The sequence below is a fragment of the Tamandua tetradactyla genome, chromosome 12 (genome assembly GCF_023851605.1).
Source record: "Tamandua tetradactyla isolate mTamTet1 chromosome 12, mTamTet1.pri, whole genome shotgun sequence".
In the NCBI taxonomy this organism is placed as follows: Eukaryota; Metazoa; Chordata; class Mammalia; order Pilosa; family Myrmecophagidae; genus Tamandua; species Tamandua tetradactyla.
This window is the reverse complement of record NC_135338.1, coordinates 36,975,408-36,996,220: the sequence shown is the minus strand read 5'-3', so window position 1 is coordinate 36,996,220 and position 20,813 is coordinate 36,975,408. Positions and strand designations below refer to the sequence as shown.

The window sequence follows — 20,813 nt, the reverse complement described above, 5'->3', positions numbered from 1 at the left end:
GAGTCTCAGGATCTTAAGGCAGGTATAAGAGAGTTCCTTTTCCTGTCAGCTCTTTTGGGCTCCCCTGCTGCACCTCCCACTGACTGCTCCAATTACTGTGCTTTTCAAGACATCCAATGAGAGGACTGTCATATGACTTTGAAGTCACCCTGGGAGCAGAAATAATTGAAAAGCATTCTTCTAGATATAAGTGAAGATGACTCCCCCTGTTATCAAGCACCAGGGATTGGTGATGGGGAGGGGTGGGTACAAGATAAGAAAAAAAAAGTGAGAAAAAGTTAGGAAAATGTTGTGGGAGAAGACCTCCAAAAGACCATTAAAAAATTATTGTGCCAAAAATATATACAACAAATTTACCATTTTAACCATTTCTTAAACGTATAATTCAGTGGCATTAATTACATTCACAATTTAGTGCAGCCATCACCGCTATCTATTTGCAAAACTTTTTCATCACACCAAACAGAAACTCTGTTCCCATTAAGTATTGACTCCCCGTTATTCCTGTCAAAGAAAAAACTGCACCAGACAATGTTAAAAAGGCAAGAATGACTTCATTCAGGGGTTGCTCTAGCAAGGGAGAGAAAGTAGAACTCAACTCAGTCTAAACAAAGGGCAATCAGCTTTTTAAGGGCTGAGAGTGGGTTGGTGGAAAAGCCCTGGAAGCTAGTAAGGGGGGGTTGATCACTGGGATGAGTAAGGGACTCACTGAGGTTGCAGGTAGGACCACGTGGTTTGGAATGTTTACCTTTGCAGTAATTGGGCCACCAGAGTCTGTCAGGGCTGGGAGAGAAGAGGGGGTGGTGATGAAGAACTACTCTTTTAGGAGCTTCTCAGGTGTCTGTTAGTGAAAGAGCTGGTGTGAGAAGGAGGGGAAAGGGGAGATGGGAGCAAGATGGATATTTAGAATAGTTAGGGTTTGAAGTTGTCCTTTTCTCCCACCCACCCCCACCTCCCACCCCCCACAGTTCAAGTTGTTTTTCTCTGCAGTCCCACAGCTGCAAGCTTAGTTTCAAGGTAGTCAGGGAGGGAGCAGGGAGGAATGCAGAGGGAGTAAGGCTGGAGGCTTGTTCAATACAAAGAGCCATGGTCACCCCTCAGCACCCCAGCCCTAGTGACCTCAAACCTGGCTTGTTACACTGAGCATGTTTTCAAGGTTATTCTATGTTATAGCATGTATCAGAACTTCATTCCTTAATTGGGCTGAAAAATATTCCATTGTATGGCTACTATACTTGATCTATCCATTCATCTGTTGATGGACACTTGGGTTGCTCCCACCATTTGGCTATGTTAACAGTGCTGCTATGAGCGTTGGTGTACAAGTATCTGAGTCCGTGTTTTCAATTATTTGGGGTATATAACTAGGAGTGGAATTGCCAGGTTATATGGTGATACTATGTTTAACTTTTGGAGGACCCATGGAGTTGTTTTCCACAGCAGTTAAACTGTTTTATATTCCCACCAGCAACGTGCAAGAGTTTCAACACATTTGTGGAGGTTTTTGTTTGTTTTTGGGACAACAGCCATACTAGTGGTCATGAAGTGACATCTCCAAAATACCATTTTGAAAGTAAATTATTTTATCCAAGGATATGTAGCATTACCAAGTAAATAGAGTGATGGGGAAAGCAGTGAAATCTTTGAAGAATCTTAGGTTGGAAAGGAATGGGCAGCTTCCCCTTAAATCTGTTTTGTTTAAATATGCAAATCCCATCACTTCATAGAATGCATATGGCATATTACTTAGGAAAACATGCACTTTCTTATTTATTACATTTTTTTAAAGCTATTGCATTTTTATTTTTTTGCTTTGTATATATGTTATACTTTACAATAAAAACAGTTAAAAAATTAAAAACAATCCATCTCAGGTGTATTCCATTCCAGCAGCCTTAGCAAACTAAAACACTTGGAATAAAACCTACTTGGGCATAGTGTATAATTCATTTTTTGTGTGTGTGCTGTTGAATTCAAGTTGCAAGTAATCTGTTGAGTAATTTTACATCCACATTTATTAGAGATGTTGGTCTGTAATTTTTTTTCCTTTAGTGTCTTTATCAGGTTTTGGTATTAGGGTGATGTCAGCTTCATAGAATGAATTAAGTAGTGTTCCCTCCTCTTCAATTTTTTAGATGAGTTTGAGCAGGAATAGTATTCATTCTTTTTGTAATAATTGGTCAAAATTCACCTCTGAAGCCATCAAATCCTGGGATTTTCTTTGTTGAGAGGTTTTGGATGACTGATTCAATATCTTTACTTGTGATTGGTTTTTGAGGTCTTCTATTTCTTCTTGAACATAGTGAAGACCTGTCCAGCTGTGGTATAGTTCCATTCGTTGTCCTGAAGACACCTTCATTCGAAAAGGCTGATGACGTTCAATGTTTCTCTATCAGCTAGAAGGGCGCATGGCGAACATGGTGGTGTCTGCTGGCTTTCTCGTGGCTCTACAAAAAGGGCTTATTTATTACATTTTAAAGCAATTTTTGATGATGCATAGTTTACATATAGTATAATTCAATTTATGTCATTTTTAAATCTATAATATTTAACATATTCAGAGCTGGAACGGTTGTCTACCAGTCCTTTATCTGTCTGTCCTCATCAATGCTCTCTTAGAAAGAAAATTCTCTGTCTCTAGAGATGGGATTTATATTTTTCTGTTGCAACTACATATACAGATGATAACTATTAATTGCTCTGGGAGAATGACAATGAAAATGAAGATAAGATATCAATTGTGTTAATTAGTTAAGCAAGCATGATGGATAGTTACAATTAGGAGATATTAATTTGGGGAAAACTTTGGAGGTAGTAGAGTCTAAATTAATATTTCTGTATCATCACCTAAAATGTTAAGAATCTCTTACACATTCCTACCTCCTCATTATCATCATCATATTCAAAATGATCAGTATAAGGAATATCAGTTGTTTATGCCTAGGCAGTACCCCTTTTTCTGGTAACAGTAGCCATGTCTTCCGTTTGGAAAACCATTATCCCATTATCAGAATCCATGGCTCAGAACTGGGGAAGTGCTTGGGCATGAGTTTCAGGCCCAGCCAAACAAATTAACAGTGGGACTTCCAGCTGTTCAAGAGCCAGCTTGCCTATAAGGAGGCACCTTTGCCCTCATGTGGTGATAGCCTGTCTGGGAATGAAGCCAACTCAAAGGTGCTCTGAGCAAAGGATGGAGTTGACATCATTTGATAGCCGGGATTGAGTGAGATCTGTCTCCTGGTCTTTTGGTCATGTGAACCAATAAATTCCCTCTATGCTTAATCCTATTTGAACTCAGTTTAAAAAACTTGGAATTCAAGAAGCTTGGCTAATACTACCATCATAATAATTGTTATCAGCATCACCACTCCTCTTCTCTTCCTCTTTCCTGGAGCCAAGAAGCAAAGGTCCACTTCCTGACGCAGAGCCTCTGATGATTGCTGCAATCATCAGGGCGAGTACCCACAGGAAGTCCAGGTGGTGGTGTGGGTGGAACGGTTGAGTAGGAGGCTCCAAGTTAGTTCTAGGGCAGAAGAAATATAAAAACAGAAACTTGCCATTGAGACACAGCCTTGTCTGCCTATTCCTGGAGCACTTATCAGTCCTATCTCAGAGCTTCTATTGCAAATGCCTTGTTAGACACAGATTAAAATCACTCTACTGGATGTTCAGTAGGCACCCTGTAGGTGTGTAATCATGAGCTGCCATTCCTTTTAAAGCTTTGTATTTGCATTGAATCATTCCACTAAAAAGCTCTGGCTCCATGATAATAATGCAATAGTGAACTTCTGTCCCAGGGCCTCAGGTTTGTGGATACAAATATGCAAATATTATTCAAGATTTCCCAGCAAAAGTTAAGGCCAGAAACTGAGGAATAGAAGTAGACTCTTCCACTCATTGTATTAAATTAGAAATAAATAGCAAGGGAAATAGTAGACTCATTTCTTATAAGTCAAGACTGTAAACTCAAGGAGAGCAGATGCCATGTCCCTTTCTGCTTATCATTGTATTCATAGTGGTCCTATGTTGCCTAACAAAAATACTTGATGAATGACTCCCCAAAAGATAAGTAAATGGATGAAGCATGGATAGTTTGGAACCAGAAAACCGAATGATGCTTTCAGGGTCAGAATCAGATAATCATTCTGAGCTATCTAGCTCTATTTTTGTTAGTTTGTTTTTTTAACTTTTTAATTAGAAATCATTTAAAACTGACAAGATATTTACAAAATAATGCAAACCCTATACAGACAACTTAAACATACCTCAAATCTATAAATTTTAACATTTTATTCCCCTTTGCTGATTCATTCTATCAATCATAGCTATCTATCTATCTATCTGTCTTGCTATGTATCTATGTATCTATCTATTTTCTGAACTTTTGAAAGCAGGTTTTGCATACTTCATACTCCTGATCTCAAAATACTGCCATGTACATTTCTTGTGAGCAAGGATATTCACTTACATTATCACCTAAAGTGCAGTTATCACATTCAAGAAATTTAACGTTCGTATAAAGCTTACATTTTAAATTACTTTTTTTCTTATGTCCTAATAATGTCCTTTTGTGCCTTCTCCCCCTCCATTCTTAGATCACATCTGTATTATTCATGATCCTCTAGAGAAACAGAACCAACAGGAAATATCTGTAAATATGAGATTTATAAAGGTGTCTCACAACCGTGGGAATGAAAGAGTCCAAAATCTGTAGGGTAGGCTGGCAGCAAAGATGAAGGATCTGGATGAACTCCACAGGAGAGGCTCGCTGGCTAAGAAAGCGAGGAAAAAGTCTCTCTTTTCCCATAAAGAAAATCTTCAACTAATTGGATTATCTCATTGGTAAGAGATACGCCTTAGTTGATCGCAGATGTAATCAGCCACAGATGCAATCAACTCACTGATGATTTAATACACCAGCCTTCTGGTTTATCATCCAGCCATGAAATATCTTTGCAGCAATGGTCAGGCCAGTGCTCGCCTGGGCATTATCAGTTGGTCAAGTTGACCCAGGAATCTAACCATCACACCATCCCATATCATGGATTGCATTTAATTGTCATTAATGCTTTTGCTTCTCTTTCTTTTCTTTTCTTTTCTATTTTTTAATTGTGGTAACATACACTCCATCCCAACCTCTCTCAAGCATACCATTCTGTGGGATTAATCAACATTTATGATGTTGCAGTATCCTCATCACTATCTGTTTTAGTTTGTTAAAGCTGCTGAATGCAGTATACCAGTCATAGAATGGCTTTAAAAAGGGAATTTATTAAGTTGCAAGTTTATAGTTCTAAGGCCGTGAAGATGTCCAAATTAATGCACCAACAAGAGGTTACCTTCATTCAAAAAAGGCTGATACCATCCAGAACACCTATGTCAGCTGGGAAGGCATATCTAAGGCCGTGAAGATGTCCAAATTAATGCACCAACAAGAGGTTACCTTCATTCAAAAAAGGCTGATACCATCCAGAACACCTATGTCAGCTGGGAAGGCATATGGCTGGTATCTGTTGGGGTCTCTGGCTTCTGAACACTTCTCTCAGCTGGGAAGGCATATGGTGATGTCTGCTAGCTTTCTCTCCTCATTTTATAAGGCTTCCCTGGGGCGTTTTCCTTCTGCAGCTCCAAAGATCTTTGGCTGTGTGGGCTCTATCTGCACTTTCCAAAATGGTCATTCTTGGCTGCCCAATGTCCATTCCCTTATTCTATCAGGGCCTGTTCTAGTTTGAAAGCTGCTGGAATGCTATATCCCAGAATAGAACAGCTCTTAAAAAGGGGAATTTAATAAGTTGCAAGTTTACCGTTCTAAGGCTGTGAAAATGTCCAAATTAAAGCAAGGCTATAGAAATACCCAATCTAAGGCATCCAGGGAAAGATACCTTGCTTCAAGAAGGCCGATGACGTTCAGGGTGTCCCTCTCAGTTGGAAGGGCATGTGGCGAACATGGCAACCTCTACTAGCTTTCTCTCCAGGCTTCCTGTTTCGTGAAGCTTTCCGGGGGGCATTTTCCTTCTTCAGCTCCAGAGGTCTCTGGCTGCATGGGCTCTAAAGCTTTTTCCAAAATAGTTCCCTCTTAAAGATCTCCAGTAAGCCACCCCACCTTGAATGGGTGGAGACACATCTCCATGGAACCATCTAATCAAAAGTTACCACCCACAATTGGGAGGGTCCCATCTCCATGGAAACAATAAAAAAGCTTCCACCTAGTAATATTGAATGAGGATTAAAAGACATGACTTTTCTGGGGTACACAAGATTCAAACCAGCACAGGGCCACCGTTCTTTTTGAGAAATTACCACTCCCCATTTTGTGTCTTCTTCTTGGGAAGGTAAATCCTGGCAAACATACCCCGCCATAAAAGGTGAAGGGAACTGATCCTCCTTCTATCTGCCCTGGTGTGGATGGGAGGTGGGCATGTGACCTAAAGTCAGCCAAACAAATGCTCCTTCCTGGGACTTTGCCTCTTGAGCATATCTGGATGGAGGTCATTTATTGTGGTAGTGAAAATCGCTGCCATAAACCCTTCCTGTGGTCCCTGCTTTCTTTCTAGCCCTCTGGAGCTCCCGTGGCTCCTGACTTTTTCTAATCCTGGTCCTCCCTCCAGCCTTCCATCAAATCTTAGAGCCCTTAATGACCTTCCAATGAGTTCCCTTTTGTGTTGAGTCAGCCAGTGTTGTCTTCAGTGGCATGCAACTGAGAACTCTGTCTGTTACTGCAGGCCGGCTTCTCCTCCAGCTAAATAGCCTGGTTTTTCTTGCTTCATTTTCCTTACTTGGCAGCAATTCTTGCATGGTCTTTTAAAAATGCTGTATCAGAAGCCTCCTGCTTAGCACTCACTCCAAGCTATTATAATACCTTCCATTCCCAGGTTTTTATCTCCTTGTAATGGACACTCACAGGATTGTTCCTCCCTCCCTTGTCATGATTTCTCCTCTGAAAACTGATTCCTCACCTCCAGAAGCGTGGCCTTGAGCTTCTGGTCATTGTTAATTGATAAGTGTTAGTCATCTGACCCTAAGTAGGATCAACCAGATTTCTCTTTCCTGGGAGTTTATAAGTTTGATCTGAGGTAACTAATGTCTAAGCCTCTGAAGTGGTTTGATGCTAGAAGGGCAGTCTATAATTTTCCGTAGCTGAGGTTTGTCCTAGGTCCCAGTACTTCCTTATGTTCAATAGAGTTGCAATAAATATCCCTCCTTGATTAAGGATTCTAATCTTGGTTTCTGTTGTTTGCAACCAAGAGAAACTTAACTAACACGTAACATGTAATATAAGGCTCCTTGTAGGTGAAGCCACATTTTCATTCATTCACCCATTTCTTTTTTTTTTTTTTCCTGCAAAGATTTTAGTACAGGCAGGGGCGGAGGTTTGTTCTTTCTTGGTGGCCAGGACGTTGCCCAGCTCCTCTCTCTTTCTCTTGACACGTTGTGTGTCCACACCCTTTTCTTAATGAACTTGAGGGCCCGCTTGTCCTTGGACACCCTGAGCAGCTCCTTGGCACACCGTTTGTCAGGGGTGAAGCCACACACTTCCTGGATCGTGTCCAACTCAAACTTGGTGTGCTTGGTGCGGCGCCCGGCGAGGCGACTGTGCCTCACCTGGCTCACCTTCTGGGTCACCTTGTTGACGCCCATGGCCATGGGGAGTGTGGAGCTGCGGCTGCTGCCTTGCAACAGCTGCGACTGCGAAGGGCCCGCACCACAGAAACCCACCCATTTCTTCTTTTTTTTTTTGTTAATTTTTTTAAAATTATGAATTATTACATATATACAGAAAAGCAATGAATTTCAAAATACATTGTAACAAGCAGTTATAGCACAGATTTCAGAGTTTGGTATGGGTTACTGTTCCACAATTTCAGGTATTTCCTTCTAGCTGCTTCAAGATATTGAAGACTAAAATAAATATCAGTATGGTGATGCAGCCGTCATACTCATTTATTAAATCCTATCTTGTCTATTATAATTCCTCTGCCTCCATTGATCCTTCTCTCAATCTTTAGGGCTATTTGGATTAAGCCCATTCTAACTTTCTCATATTGGAAAGGGAACTAATTGATGTTCTTGGAAAGACTGGCACCTCTGGGTTTCAGGACTTATCTGGCTTACAAACCATCTGAAGGTTTCAGGTTTCTGAAAAGTAATCTTGGTGTGTGAAACTTTTGTAGAATCTCAGATAGAGCCCTAAATTTTCTTCAGGGTTAACAGGAATGATGTGGTTTGAGTTTGGCAAACCGTGGCAATTAGCAATATGCAGCTGAAGCTTGCATAAGAGTAGCCTCCAGAATAGCCTCTGGACTCTATTTGACCTTTCTTCACCACTGATACCTTATTTTGTTACATTCCTTTTCCACTTTTTGGTCAGGAAGGTGTTGTGGTTTCCATGGTGCCAGAGCCAGGCTCATCCCTGGGTGTCATGTCCCATGTTGCAAGGGAGATCTTCACGCCTGGATGTCATGTTCCACGTAGGAAGGAGGGTAATGATTTTCCTTGAAGAGTTGGGCTTAGAGAGAGAGAGAGAGAGGTCACATCTGAGCAACAAAAGAGGTTCTCTGGGAGTAACATTTAGGCATAATTATACATAGGCTTAACATCTCTGCTACAGAAATAAGTTTCATAAGAGCAAGCCTCAAAGTCAAGGGCTTGGCATATTGGGCGTCCCTAATGTTTGAGACAGTATCAGGGGTTTCCCAGGTGGAAAAGCTTAATAGTTCCAAATTTTTCACTAGTCTCTCAAGGGACTGTGCCAATACTTTTAAATTACCTGCCAAACATGCTCTGGAATATATCCTGGTATTACATTAAGCTATACAAAATTACAAGTCCTCATTTCCATTTAACTTCTTGCATTTGGATTGTTTAAGTGATCTGTTTAGACAGGCTCAGTTAGATAGTGTGCTACAGAAAATTTAGGTTTTAAACAAAATAAACCTCTTTTCCTTCAGTCTCATATAGTAGGTGAAGCTCTAAAATACAGACAATATCTTTCTTTGCCCTGTATTTTGATTTACCTTAGTCCCTACAACATTGGCTGTGTTCTTTAATTGAAGCCTGATCTCTTTTTCCGTTTCTTCAACAGTTGTGGGGTGTAGCAATGCTGACTTTCAGAGCTGCAGAACTCCATTCTGAGTCTTATTGTTACGCAAGTATCCAAAGTTCCAGCCCACCCATTTATTCTTTACCAAGCATTTATTAAGTACTTAACCATGTGCCAGGCACTGTGCTAGCTACTGGGAAACCAAAGATAAATGAGACAATACCATGAACTCAAGGAGCTTCTATCTAGTTGGGGATATAAATGCATTTAATCAATCAATCATTCAGTTTACAAATTATTCATTCATTCAACTAACAATAGCCAATACTTTAAAAACATATTTTTATTAAGAGATCTTCACACACTTGCAGTCCATAATGGTGTATGATCAATGGGTCATGATACAATCATATAGTTGTGTATTCATCACCATGATCATTTTTTTTTTCATGGGCAGGCACTGGAAATCAAACCCAGGTCTCTGGCATGGCAGGCGAGAACTCTCCTTGTTGAGCCACTGTGGCCTGCTCTACCATGATCATTTTAAAAACATTTGCATCACCCTAGAAAAAGAAATAAAAAGAAAAAACTCATACATCCCATACCCCTCACCTCTCCTTTCATTGACCACCAGTATTTAAATTTATCCACTTTTTAACACTTTATCCCCTCCATTAATTAATTAATTAATTTTATCCTTATTGTTTTACTCATCTGTCCATACCCTGGATAAAAGGAACATAGACACAAGGTTTTCACAATCACGCATTCACAATGTAAAAGCTATATAGTTATACAATCGTCTTCAAGAATCAAGGCCACTGGAAGGCAGCTCAACAGTTTTAGGTACTTCCCTCCAGCCACTCCAATACACCATAAACTAAAATAAGATACCTAAATAATGCATAAAAATAACCTCTAGGATAACCTCTCGAAGCTTTTGAAATCTCTCAGCCACTGACACTTTATTTTGTCTCATTTCTCTCTTCCCCTTTTGGTCAAGAAAGCTTTCTCGACCCCATGATGCTGAGTCCTGGGTCATCCCAGGAGTCCTGTCTCACATTGCAAGGGAGATTTACACCCATGGGAGTCATATCCCACGTAGGGGTGAGGACAGTGATTTCACCTGCCAAGTTAGCTTAGAGAGAATGTAAGACAAAATAAATTGTTGTAGAGTTTGTTATGCTCAACTGTTGTTGCCACTGCGTGACCTTGTTGATAAATTGTTGAAATGTGCACTCCAGCTGGGAGGACTGGCTATCCTCCCAGAAGGAAACGTACTCTGATAACGTGCTATCTAGGTCCCAGGAAACTCTTCTCTGTCCCTAGCCAATTCCCAGAGGACCACCTGGGCCCAGTTACATAAGCTAATTGGTATCTGGCCACTATTGTAAAAAATATTATTTAAACTGCATGTAAGCAGTTAGACTTTAGAATATCAGAAGAGGAGAGGACAGAAAAAAAGAGAGAGAATCTTAACTGAGAGGAGAGGAGGATGCTTTGCATGGGACTTTTCCAGTTGGTCCCTGAAAATGCTGTCTCCAGGATTCCCCAGCACTCCTCTTCAGGTGTTGTTGGTGCTATTCCACCTGGTGATGCAACTATGTCTAATTTCTAACAATCTTTTAATTGCTTTCCTAATAAATCCTGTTTTATATCACTGAAGTCTGTGTTGTCTGTGAATCTGAGTCTCTAAATTAAGTGGCCACAAATATCATGTTGCCTTTCATGCAACAGAGAGAATAGCCAATACTCTTTTTTTGGGGGGTGGGGGGGGGGGGTGGCGCATGGTCCGGGAATCGAACCCAGGTCTCCCGCATGGAAGGCGAGCATTCTACCACTGAACCACCCATGCGCCCTATAGCCAATACTTCTTTAAAATGCAATTTTATTGAGATACATTCACACACCGTACAAACCATCCAAAATATACAATCACTGACACAGTATCATCACGTCGTACAACTCCATGATCAACTTTAGAACATTTTCATTACTCCAGAAAATAAGTAAGAAGAAAAAAAGAAAACCCAAACCCTCCCATACCCTTTATCCCCCCTATTATTGACCCATAGTATTGATGTGGTATTTTGTTACTGTTGATTAAGAATATTAAAATATTACTGTTGGGGGTTCGAGGGTAGTTCAGTGGTAGAATTGTTGCCTGCCATGCAGGAGACCAGGCTCGATTCCCTGGCCCATGCACTTCCCAAACAAACAAGCAAACAAACAAATGAAAAAACAAACAAAACAAATCTTCAACAAATGGTGCTGCAAGAAGAGGATACTTACACGGAAAAAGAATGAAATATGACCCCCCACCATACAGCATACAAAGAAAAAATATATATATTACTGTTAATTATAGTCCATACTTTGCAATAGATACATTTTACCCCCATATAACTCTCTATTATAAACTCCTTGTAATAGTGTCATACATTTGTTGTAGTTCTTGAAAGAACTTTAAAATATTTGTACAGTTAATCATAGACATCATCCACCATTAGATTCATTACAGCCAGGACATTTTTTAAAATCAGGCTATTATATAATTTTATTTTGAAATCAACATTACTGCTGTTTAATTTGCAAACAGTCATATGCACACATTTTAAGTGTAGAATTTAAGTTTTGACATAAGTATACACCCATTTAACCAACACCCCAATTAAGATGTAGAACACTTTTATCACTTCAGAATGCTTCCTTTTGCCTTTTTGTATTCAGTACTCTCCCCTTCCCCCCTCCCTAAGACAACCACTGATACGATTTCTACCCTTGTAGAATAGTTTTGTCAAATAGACGAAATCAAATTCTTTTCTGCCTGACTTCTTTTGCTCAGTGTTGTAGCCTGTACTTTTTGAGTACAATGGGACAGGCCCTAGTACTAAATATTTTTCTTATTTAATGCCCACGACAATTCTATGAGGGAAGTCTCATTTTATAGATGAAGGAACTGAGGCACAGAGGGTTTAGGCAACTTTCCCTAAGTCATAAGGCTTCTAAGTGCTGGAGCTGGGTCTCTAATCCTATTTGTCTGACAACAGAGCTTTTGCCTCTAACTACTGCCTTTCAAGATAAAGAATTCCAAAGCAATGCTCACACAGGTGTGTATAAAGTTCACTAAGTAGAAAGGGAATAATTTTATGGGGAGGCTGGAGTTCAAGAAATGCTTCAGGGTTGAGGTGGTTTGAGCAATCTTGAAGGAAAGGAAGAGGTGTCTCCTCAGTATTTAGCATAGAACTTTGCATATGAACTCAGTGGAATGATAAAGTGGCTTATGCATCAGTAAGGAGTTATTTTCCTGCTTACATGGAGCTTAAGGTGTTTCCTACAGCCTTCTGAGGCATCTTCTTTGCGATTTAGCAATGAAATAGGAGTGATCAGATCATTTGTGCATTATATCATTCAAGTTCACAAAAGTCCTGCAAGGTAAGTAATACAGGTATTGACTTTGTAAGACGGGTGAGGAAACCAAGGCTGAGAGATTGCATGATTTGGCTAAGACCACATATGGTGAGTAAGTGGCAGAACAAGACAAGAAGGTGGTGTCCTGCCCTCAGGAGGGAGGGACTGGCTAATAGGATTCCTCTAATTTAGCCTGGCTCCTTTATTCTTTTTTTTTTTCTTTTTCTGACTCCTTTGTTCTTGGGCTCCAGTTTCAGGCTTTGTTCCTTTCTGCCTTTGCATTTTAGCTTCTGAAGATTCTTTCCCCTGGAATACCCTTCTCATTTTCAGTTCTCCAAATTCTGTTCATCCTCCAAGATCAAGCCCATTCCACATTTTACTCCCAAGCCTTCTGCCTACTCCAATCCATTCAGCACACTATTTAAGCTTCAGGTCAACTTCCTTAGTCCTGCTTCCAACCAGATTTCTGCAATGTATTTAGAAAGTCTAACTTTATCACTGCCTACCTCAACGGATCTCCTGCCCCCAACCTCTCCAACATTCTGTTGACCTCTTATTATTGTTTACTTTATATCTGTACATCTTGTCTCTCACTAGAATGTAAATGCCACGAGGGCCAACTCCTATTCCTTTTGTAGCCTCATCCATCTATAACCGACCTAAGTACATTTGGGGATCACAGCGTTTATTGACTCAAAGAGGTTATCTTTTCTATCTACCTGCTGTTAGATTGTTCTACTACTAAATCATGCAAAATTAACACCTTGTCAACCTCCTTTCTAAAGCTCCCCAGGTGACAAGGCAGAGGCTCTCATAGGCACACTCAACAACTACCAATAACTAACACTTAATGAATACTTAGTAATCGCCAAATCCTTATAAAATATACTACATATATTAACTCACTTAATCTTCACAACAACTATTATTATCCTCATTTAACAAATGAAAACACTTAGAGGTCACTCAGCTGGTAAGCTGAGTCTGACTTAAACCGGACTATCTGACTCTAAAGTACAAACTCTTAACTATGATACTATATTCCTGACAGGTAACTGAAAGTAATATAGACCCATTTCCTTTCTTTCTAATTCCCATGAGAAGGTAGAAATAAAGGACTGAGAAAATAATATTTATTGGGCTCCTTGTAATGGGCCAGGCATTATTATAGGTGCACAAAACATTATTAACATGATTCTCTCAATGACTCTGTGAAGCAAGAAGCATTAATTCCACTTTACACATGAAGAAACTGGCTCCCAATGTAAATATTCAAGTTTAGCTTCCAGTTATTGGCAAAGTTGGAACTAGACCAGGTTTTCTGACTTTCAGGGAGGTGCTGTTGAGAGGAGATCGTATAGAAAACCCTGACAGGAATAACCGTGAAGGGCAAAGAGATATCTAAAATGGCTACTTAAACGTGTTAATTTATCTAAGGAATGTGTAGTGCATATTTAAGAATAAGAGAATGCCAAAAAAAGGCTGTTCTATTAAGACCCACAGAGGAATTAGCTAATTAAATGAAGGAGCTGCCTGTCTTGGGTTGAGAAGCAAACTCGAGAAGTTCCCGGGGGGTTGGGGAGGTACTAAATTGCAGCAAGGGTGCCATCAATCTAGGAGAACCAAGGAATCCTCTCGAGATTTAGGCTCAACCTCCTTTTTCCCTCCTACTCTATACGGCTACTTCTTCCTGAACCCCGCCTCCTTCCCCCAGCCTGGACCATTAAACAGCCAAGCCTAAACTCCCGACCCGGCAAGGGCCTCCAATCAGGTGCCAGGTCCTCAGTCCCTCCAGAGAAGCCCCCGTCGACCCCGGCGAGTCGCTTCACTCTCGCCGGTGATTGGCCAGGCGGCCACAGGGGTACGCCTCCTTCTCGTCCAGATTGGCCAGCAGCGCCTAGGCCCACTTCCCCGTTTAGTGCGTCCCCATCCCGGTTCCCCCTTTGCTGCGGAGCCTTGGGCGAGCCGCGTCCTCCGCGGGAGTGGGCCCCACCCCGATGTGACGGTCCGGCCTGGAATTGGCGGCGGCGCGGCAGCCATTTCCGGTTTCGGGGAGGTGGGTGGGGTGCCGAGCGGGGCTAGGAGCCGTCGCCGTCACCCCGGCCAAAGCCGTCTCCACAGTCTGCCTTGCTCCTGGTGCTGCCGGGACGATGCGGCCGGGGCCAGGAGGCTGCTGCTGCCGCCGCCCGCTGCGGGCGAACGGCTGCCTGGCGAACGGAGAAGTGCGGAACGGCTACGTGAGGAGCAGCGCCGCAGCCGTCGCAGCCGCTTCCGGCCCGGTACGGTGGGACCGCGCGGCCGGGCGGGACTGGGCGGGACTGGGCGGGAGAGCGGTGGGCCGGGATGCGGCGAGCTGGGGGCCTCGCGGAGCGGGCGGAGGGGCGGCCGGGCGGGCGACGTCGCGGTGACCGCCTGCGGGGATCGGCACTGGGCGCGGCTCAGGTGTGCTGGCTCAAGGGCGGCTTGGAGACTTTCCGATTTCTGCGTGCCTGACCGTCTCCCTCCCTTTGCTCCCGAGGTTTGGGATCTGCTCAAGAGTCCCGAGTCCGTTTTTAGACTTGACCCGACTAGAGCTGCGGGCCGCCTCCCAGGGGAGGCAGTGAGTGGCCCCTCGGACCCCTATGGGATCCGCTCAAGGCTCTCGGTTCTTTGTCCCGAGGCTCCTTGCTCTCACCTTTGTGGTTGCTTCCCCTTGGAGTCCTGAAGGTGTCCAAGGAAAACCACCCTTGGGGTCCTAAAGAGGCAGAGAAAGTTAGGAGGTGGTACGAGGCGGAAATGCCTCGCTTCCTCCTACCACGTTTTAGATCTCCACATGCTAGACGTTGGATCTTAGATCTGGCACTATATCTCGGTCCTCTGCCTCCAAAGCATTATATCTTTTTACGTTGCAGATGGGGAGACCCTATACCGTCTGCAGGAGAGACTTTGAGTTTCGTGGTCCCTAGGACCCTTTTAGCAAGGGAATTGTTTAACCTTAGTGACTTGTGATGAGTCTCTATGCTAATTAACCAAGACTGAATGAATCACCACCCAGCTCAGGCAGTTCTAAAATATTTTGGAAAGTTCGGAATTCAAGAGAGCAGTATGTCAATCTTCCAATTCTCTGTGCTGACAGGTATTCTGCTGAGAGGTATTTTTTGAAGATGAGCCTAGTTAAAAAGATGGAAGAGCAGTGTGTTGTTGGAAGAGAACGTTGTGGTCATTTTGCAATTGACTTTTAATACTTATGTCTCATTCAGAGGTTTAGAAAAATATAAAACAGTAATCAGTTCTCCTTTGCAGAAATTGTGACAGTTGCAGTTTTTGACAGGTGATTTTAATTTACCTTTAACTAAATATATGCAGTCTTCTCCCACAGTTAGTGTATAGTAGATAGGCCTGTTACTGTTGATAAGAAAGAAAAAACAAAGCCTTTCTTCAGATCATACTGAGACATTGAGACCTGAGAAGTGGGGAGAAAAATACACACACGAAAAAATACCTGACCGCCCCTGAGGTTGTAGGGTGCAAGGCAAAATAATAGAACAAAAGATTTGTTTTCATTTCTTAAAAAATAATTGCGTGAGAGGAGTTGGTAAGAATCAGCTCATTATAAATGGTGGAAGATAGTTTTGTTTTCCTAGCAACGTAAGTGGCTGACTATATAGGTCAGAGGTGTGGAATAGAATATAGTAGGGAAATTTAATGGATAGGAATTAGAAAATAATTGCAAATGAGTAAGTGGAATAAGATTGCTAAGAAATAAAAGGAAATCGAGAGAATAGTGTTCACATTTTAGGGGTGCTTTGTGTGTAAGTGTTCTTTTCATTTTATGTAAGTTATCTTCTGATTTAGTTGTAAGTCAAATGCCTCTCGCCTATAATCACTAACAGTTTAGTATTTATAGGCATGCTCTTTTTTCAGAGGCTGCCAACTAATAACATTGGTGGCATTTGCAAGAATGGTCAAGTGGAATGCCCTGAGGAATGTTTAGGGTTGCAGTATTCTTTTTAGAAAACTACTTCTCAAGTCTTTGTTAAACAAAGACTAGGTCTGTGGCTTTGTGCACTAATATAGAGGAATATTGTCTATGACATTTTTTCCTTTCTTTTTTTTTTAAGCAAAAGAGCAGATCTTGGTAACTTGAAAGCAGTATAGAATTAAATTTTTTTGTTTGTTTATATTAATTTTGTTTTAATTACTATCTTCCCTTGCCAATTATGCCATAAAGAATATATATGAGATAGATGTTAGGCACACAGATATGTGTCATGCTTTCACTAAGATATAAATTTATATTATAGCATAGTTTTTAAACCAAGATATAAATTCATTTCTTGACATATCCCAACATTTGTCTTTTGATGAACAGGAGATCAGTTAGACTAGAAAACTTGTTAGGATCCCATCACACTCTTAAGTCTGTTTCTGAATTTGAAAGGATAAATGGATATGTTTAAAGAGCTACTCTGTTGAGTTTGGATTTATAGTTTTATTAAATAGATTCTGTGGTTGGACGAGGTATGAAACCATCAGGCGTTATTGGTTAATGATGACAGTAGACACAGAGTTTTCTCAAGGAAGAGTAGCAGTTAAACAATACAGTAATTTTTCCTCCCTGTCATTCAGATGGGTGGGAAGAAGGTCAATCCTTATGTAAGGGAGAGGGTGGCAATTAACCTTTGGGTAACTTTGGCAGATTTAGAGCTGGAAGAAACCTTCCGGGATTTATATAATTTAGTCCCTTTATTTCTTTCTGTGGATTTAGCATTTGATTAAATAAATATGACGTTTTGGTTGCCCCTAAAATATAATGCTATTGTTTGTTTTTCAAATTCCTTATTAACAGCACTTTAACAAAAACCTTTCATTCTTTATAGAAATTTTAAGATTTAGGCACATTTTACCTTCTTTAATTAGTTAAGTATGGAAGGAAAAAAATTATTTGCATTTGAGATAGTTTTGAACCTAACTTTTTTTCGCCTTGGTAGTAGTTTTAATGAGATATTAGAAGAGTGAAAGCCTTCTAGTTGCCAAAAAAAATAAGATTGTTATCTCAAGGAGGAATTAAGGAACATGTTCTTATGTCAGCTAATTAATTAATAACAAGCAAAGAAGAAAGAACAAAGTATTGGCCTTGCTCCTTAAGCTTAGCAGGAGGCAAATGAATAACTAATGAAGGGCGGTTTACCAAATAGATTCTAGCTTTTGTTTCCACTGAGGGGAAACAGTAACTGGGGATTTAATGTAATAGTAGTTGAGGAAAAAGGGAAGTTATAAGGCAGGAACCGGAGAAGTAGCTAGAATGGTCTGTATACCAGTTCAGGTTTAGCAGGGCCTAAGGAAACGGGTGAAGACCTCAAGGCTTTGCAGAGATAATGTTCCTAGGGGAAGAACATTGCTTACTAGCTGGGATTTCACAGCCATTCGAGGTACTCAGAAATTCTCTTTAATAAGATATTTTGGGAAATGAGACCAGTACTTAACATATTGGACACTATATTTTTAGAAATAGAAATTAGAACTTGGATATACAAGGAAGGCAGACTTGCCTGCTTTTTAGGGTTGGCCTAGGTGGATCCTAGAAACTTTGTAGTGCTATGAGCAAGATAGTTAATTGGTTGATAATTCAATTCGATTCAGTTTTTTGAAAGAAAGAAGCAGTGTTTATTGGTAGAATAGGCAATTGAGAGGGATGGGTAGAGGCTGTGTTTGCATTCTGAATGGGTGTGCCTTGTTTAAATAAATGGTTTGTGGCCTCAGAAATCATTTGCCTTCTGAATAGCTTCTAAGAAGGCTTCTATAACATAATTTGCAACTTGTGGCCCATTTAGAAAGTAAGCCGTTTGCTCCTGACTCATTTATCTTAGAAAATTTCTTATGTTTCTTGTCTTTAAGACTAGTTTAAAGACTCATGAAAGGTGAGGTAGCTATTTTATCATTTTGGTTTTAAATAATATTTTCTTCTGATTGTAGAAATGATCTCTACTTACTGTAGCATCCCAAAGGATTAGGACACCACCACCTCCCACCCCACCCCAATGTTGGGGGTTCATTTTAAAATATGGTTGGTTTAAATCAGTCTGCTTTCTGATAATATTTAATAAGTACGGTGAAATATTTAATTGTACTGTGACTGTGGGTATGATCCAGCCTTACTGCAAATAACACATGTTGAGGTTGGGGAAAGAATTCAATAGTTTTTATAATCTGGAAAGAATTAATTTTTGTACAGAGTACTGACCTGACAAATGTGATGATTTTGAATTATTTTAAATAAGCCTCTGGCAACATTAGAAAGTCTCTTCAGCAAACATTTGAGATTTTACTATTTGATTGTGCTTTGTATGTAATATATTAGAAACTCAGGGAATGTTAGTTGATGGACTGAGTGGTGGTGGTTGAAGCCATAGGAGTTGGTGAAGTAGGTAAAAGAGAGGGCATTAAGTGTGGAGAGAAATTACCAAGGATGTGATATTAGGAACCATAAGGTTCCTGGGAGAAGACGCATGTGCATACAGTGTCGGCTGCTGAAGATGACTGATTGTGAAAGGATGGAATCATGAGGAAGTGGTGTCAGAAAGCCCAGGAAATGGAGGTTGTTTCATTAAGGAGGGGCGAGCAAGATCATTGGGTTACTAAAGGGTAATGATGTAATAGGCACCACTTATTTACTGAGTACCTACTGTGTATCAGGTCTTCCCTTAACTTCTTTACCTGTTTAATTCTCAAAAGAGCCTTGCTGGGTAAATATTGTCCCCATTTTACAAATAAAGTTATTGAAGTCCGGATCATTTAAATAACTTACTCAGAGTCAGTAGTCAGTGAGATAGATCTTGGTTGTATTGGATTCTTCTCGGTTGTTGGATTTGGTAATTCAGAAGTTACTGGTAACTTTTGAGAAAAGACATTAGGCTTGACAGATAGCTTTCATCTCTTGAAAGTAAGTTATGTTCTCTCCCTGAACTGTTCTTTCCTTGGAATTTTACTGAAATGTGCTAGCCTCTCCCTACTGCATACCACACATACTAGGACAATGGTTAGTTTTGCATACACCACACAAACTGTGCCACACTTTGAATGTGTATTTCCACATTTTGCCTACCTGGAAAGCTCAAAAGGTACAATTTTACATAAAAGAAATCATACCACACATTTTGAAGTCTTTTTTCCCCGTTAATATCATTAGTATATACAGTTAATAGTCAGTATAGATAAACATTCTTTTAAAGGGTATGCATAGAATTGCATAGTATGGATATATGCTATAATCTATTTAACCATTCCCCATTCATAATATTTAGGCTTTTCCCAGTATTTCTAATATGTGAGCACTTTGTATGTCTCTTCACATTTCTGCTGTTTATCCCTAAGGATGAATTCATTTGTAGAAGTGAGATCACTGGCCTGCAGTGTATGCATACATTAGATTCTAATCATAATATAATGCTTATAAAATAAACTTAAAAAAGAATTGAGATTTTTTTAAAAGCTTGCTGATTTCTAAACTGTCACTGACCACAAATTAAACAATCCAAATGTCGTCTTTAAATGAATAAAATCACTATCTCAAGCAATGTAATGTTACAAGAAACACTTTGAGTTCCGGAAGACACTGGTGAGAATGTAGTAAGAAAGGCAAGTTTGTGCAGTTTAATCCTTAAGTGCATTGCAGCTCCACTTAAAACCTCATCCAGTAAGTATTCTTGCCTTCTTTCTTTTTTTCTTTCTTTACAAATTTATTCTAAAATTCATGTGGAAGAGCAGAAGGTCAAGAATGCTAAGGTAATTAGTTTGAAGGAGGACAGGGAAATACCGTTTGAGATAATAAGACTTGCCATAAAACTATAGTAGTTTGGGTAATATGATTGTTTTTTAATTTATTTTTTATTAGAGAAGTTGTGGATTTACAAACTAATCATGCATACAGTGCGGTCCCACATACTACCCTATAATTAACACCTTGCATTGATGTACTACATTTGTTACAATTGATGAAACCACATTTTATAATTGTGCTATTAACAATAGTCCATGGTTTGACTTAGGTTTCAGTGTTTGTGTATTGCAGTTTCATGGGTTTTTTTTAATGTTTTCATTTTATTACCAAAAATACAACATACATTTCCCCTTTTAACCACACTCACATGTATATTTCAGTGCTGTTAATTGCATTTATAATGTTTTGCTATCAGTTGCATTTATAATGTTTTGCTATCACCTCCATCCATCATTACAAATAGAAACAGAATAGAAAATCCAGAATGAGCATGCTATAAATATGCACCTTGATAGATGATTGTGGTGCTTCAAATCAACAGGAAATGGGTTGCCTTTTTATTTTTTCCATTTTTCTTTAGAGAAGTTATATGTTTACAGAAAA

The 20,813-nt window shown here is 40.2% G+C and overlaps 1 protein-coding gene and 1 non-coding gene across 3 annotated transcripts in view; one reads left to right on the top strand and one right to left on the bottom strand.

The window, feature by feature from the left end:
• Positions 1-10,824: 10,824 nt before the first annotated feature.
• On the bottom strand, positions 10,825-10,895 carry TRNAG-UCC (transfer RNA glycine (anticodon UCC)). Its single transcript has one exon. It is a non-coding gene; the product is annotated as a tRNA-Gly (tRNA).
• A 3,405-nt stretch (positions 10,896-14,300) lies between these two features.
• The window catches only part of SPTLC2 (serine palmitoyltransferase long chain base subunit 2), a 140,163-nt gene continuing 133,650 nt past the window's right edge, over positions 14,301-20,813 (top strand). Inside the window, exon 1 of one of the 2 annotated variants that reach the window (XM_077123200.1) lies at positions 14,301-14,730. In XM_077123200.1, the coding sequence (XP_076979315.1) occupies positions 14,602-14,730 (129 nt within the window). In that variant the 5' untranslated portion in view covers positions 14,301-14,601. Of the gene's footprint in view, positions 14,731-17,378; positions 17,863-20,813 lie in introns of those variants that run through there. The other variant, XM_077123201.1, reaches the window with a different exon arrangement.